The following is a 2,928-nucleotide window of genomic DNA, read 5'->3' as shown; positions in this document are numbered from 1 at the left end:
CGTCATAATTTTTTCGTACTTTAAAATGGTTCTTAGTGTGATCATCACTGATAAGTGAAAAACAGATATAATCCGACATGTATAGGAACGTAATATACTGCAATAGATTAAAACTTGTGTGTGAATTCCTCCAGATGTTTCACTTCTGATCGGGGTGAATTTGACGTCACACTCACATCAAAATGGTGTCGCACTGCCATAAAATGTACATTTAATCCAATTCATGCTGTAATTTCTACAAACGTTTTCATCACTGACGAGGACTGAGGTTAACACAGACTCGATAAAGACGATTATGAACAAAACACTGGCGTCATCCAATAAGGAATCCATACACACACCATCGTACCGTTCACATTGGTAGCTACAATTGTACTGTGAACCAAAACTGCTAGGAACAAATCTCAAACAGTTGTTTTGGACCGCCTTAGCATGTTGATTGGTGGGAGCTGGTTCAGTGACGAATCGTGCATCGTTGTCATTGGTTTTATAATATCTTTTTTCACTGGTAACGCTGGCATGGTCGGTGCCGTTTTGGCCGATCTTGCCGTCTGCGGAACAGCTCGCGCGGATTTGATTATCTCAATGCTGACATTAGGATCGTCAGCAAAGTTAGCCCGAAGACGAAATCTAAATAATGGATTTTTCGATGTAAGTCCTTCTCGTATCTTTTTCAGAATGTTTTTTGTGATAAGTGACTCGTGTTTGACCTTCTGATCACGGATGTAATTGTTTACCCAAGTGGTGTCCGCTAAGGGCCATAACTCTTCCTCTATGACTGGCGTTTCCGGTTCCGGGGTTTTTACTTTGATTTGAGAGTTTTTTCCCACCCCTATTGGTTGCAGTCGTATTCGTGTAATTCCACGACGACTCATCAACTCAGCTGCTTTCTCTTCGTCACTTTTTTGTCTTTCTTTCTCGTCTTCATCCTCTTCGAGTTTTGCGTCCGCCAAGTCTAGTTTAAGACTGTCTTTCTTACTCTCGGCTGTTGACACTTTTCGGTCACTGGCGTCTACATCGTCGATTGCTTGTGTTAAAAGCATATCAAATTCTCGAATAGATTCATTCATAGATTTTTGTTTTTCAAACACTAATGCCCATCGCCTGAGAGTTGTTCTCTTTTTGGAGTCGTAGGTACTGTTCAGGTGAAGTCGCGCCTTTTCAAATCTTTTAATCTGACGTTGGAGACCTTCATTTTCAAGTTTGTTACTCCGATAAATGACCTCACCCGTCTTACTTTTAGACACACTGATTGCTCCCTTCATGACACGGATAGTGTTGAGTGTTTTCTGCTTGTTACTATCTCCGTCAATTTTAAAAAGGGAGCTCACCATTTTGGCGTTCATTTTGAATCACAGGTAGTAATGTCACCTCTACTGTTGAGTTTTCTTTAAAACGTTGCATCTATAAAGAGAAAAAAAAACAGTTAGAAAAATGTATGGAGTTGAACATTTTAATTATATGCTGTCGTGTGTCGAACACAATGAAAATATTAATACGCTGGTATGTTTATATATACAAACATACAATGACAAATCGCACCTTATTCCTTATACAAATATAAAAAGCAATCATACATGAATATCGTACTTAGCCGAGAATGTTGAAAGAGTGGTGATTCGTTTAGATGAATAGAACCACAGTCCAACTTAGTCACACCGTCGTATCAATATTGTATCAACAGTTACTGAAATTATTCTGCCATCACCAAGACTCCCGGAATCGACCTGCCTAGCCCCACGAGGGACATGCAAAGTTTTGGCAAAGTGACGAAGACTCATTTAATTAACATAACTGCTGTGACCTGACCCCCGGGGCCGAAAATACTAATATTATCTGACCCAACTGCAATTCATAATATTGACTTAACCGACATGATCGTTTTGCTGGCTATAGCTTGGCTACATGCACTTAGTTACATGCTATATATTCACAAATATACAACATTTACAGTGTTGAAACAAACAAAAAAAATCCAAAAATAAAAGTAGTACAATTATTTTCCGCCATGTAACAATTTTTAACCTATGTTTTTATTCCGATCTATAATATTTATTTTGTGAAATATGCATGTGGTGATGAGTGCAGAATTTTATATATGACACATTTGAATTGTTCTGGTACATTTTTAAATTTAATACTTTGTTACAGAAGCAACAAATATGTAGCACCATTACACTATACTTGTTACACTAAAGTCAGTGTTGTGTTTTCGTATACACGGGTGTGTCAATTCGATATAAAAGATGGACGTTATATTCTTGGTCAGTGCGAACTGTGAGAGGCATTTGTAAAGACGGAGTTAATGGAAAGACATTTGTTTAAACAGTGTAAACGGTGACACCATTTGTTAAAACAGTGTAAATTGAGAGACATTTTGATAAAACAGTGTAAATTGAGAGGTATTTTGTTAAAACAGTGTAAATGGAGTTGTGTTTTGTTAAGACAGTGTTAACGGAGTTGTGTTTTGCTAAGACGGTGTAAACGGAGAGACAGTTTGCTAAGACAGTGTAAATGGAGGTACGTTTTGTTAAGACAGCGTAAATGGAGTTGTGTTTTGTTAAGACAGTGTAAACGGAGTTGTGTTTTGTTAAGACAGTGTAAATGGAGCTGTGTTTTATTAAGTCGGCGTCTTTTGGTAAATGAAGAGTATGACTAAGGAACACAGTTTGCCGATAGATTTCAAGTTATGATTATTTTTTATTCAAATTTGCTTTCACGTCATTTTTATACAAATATTAAACTTTTCGAGATAATTTAGAATTATCAAACCCTGGTAAATTTGGAATATTCGTACTAGTTTATTAACTGCTATTTGGTTCACTCGAATTCGATAATAGTTGTAATTTCAAGGTTAAAAATGTTAATTGTTTTCTTAGTGACAAATGTAAATATTGCAAAACAAAAAATTGAAAACAAACGTATTTT

General features: G+C 36.6%; 1 protein-coding gene across 1 annotated transcript; it reads right to left on the bottom strand.

Annotated features, from left to right (window-relative positions):
• Positions 1-404: 404 nt before the first annotated feature.
• Positions 405-1,346, bottom strand: LOC132544108 (uncharacterized). The gene has a single exon (XM_060207676.1). It carries the CDS (start codon positions 1,344-1,346, stop codon positions 405-407), a length of 942 nt encoding a protein of 313 aa, XP_060063659.1.
• Between the last annotated feature and the right edge of the window lie 1,582 nt (positions 1,347-2,928).

The sequence above is a fragment of the Ylistrum balloti genome, unplaced genomic scaffold, assembly GCF_031769215.1.
Source record: "Ylistrum balloti isolate Yb309-2 unplaced genomic scaffold, AGI_CSIRO_Ybal_v1 Utg369782, whole genome shotgun sequence".
In the NCBI taxonomy this organism is placed as follows: domain Eukaryota; kingdom Metazoa; phylum Mollusca; class Bivalvia; order Pectinida; family Pectinidae; genus Ylistrum; species Ylistrum balloti.
Note: the sequence above shows the minus strand (reverse complement) of the source record. Positions and strands in the feature narration are given on the sequence as shown.

Bases quoted from the DNA above. Each gene is read 5' to 3' on its own strand.
- LOC132544108 (XM_060207676.1), bottom strand. From the start codon at position 1,346: ATGAACGCCAAAATGGTGAGCTCCCTTTTTAAAATTGACGGAGATAGT.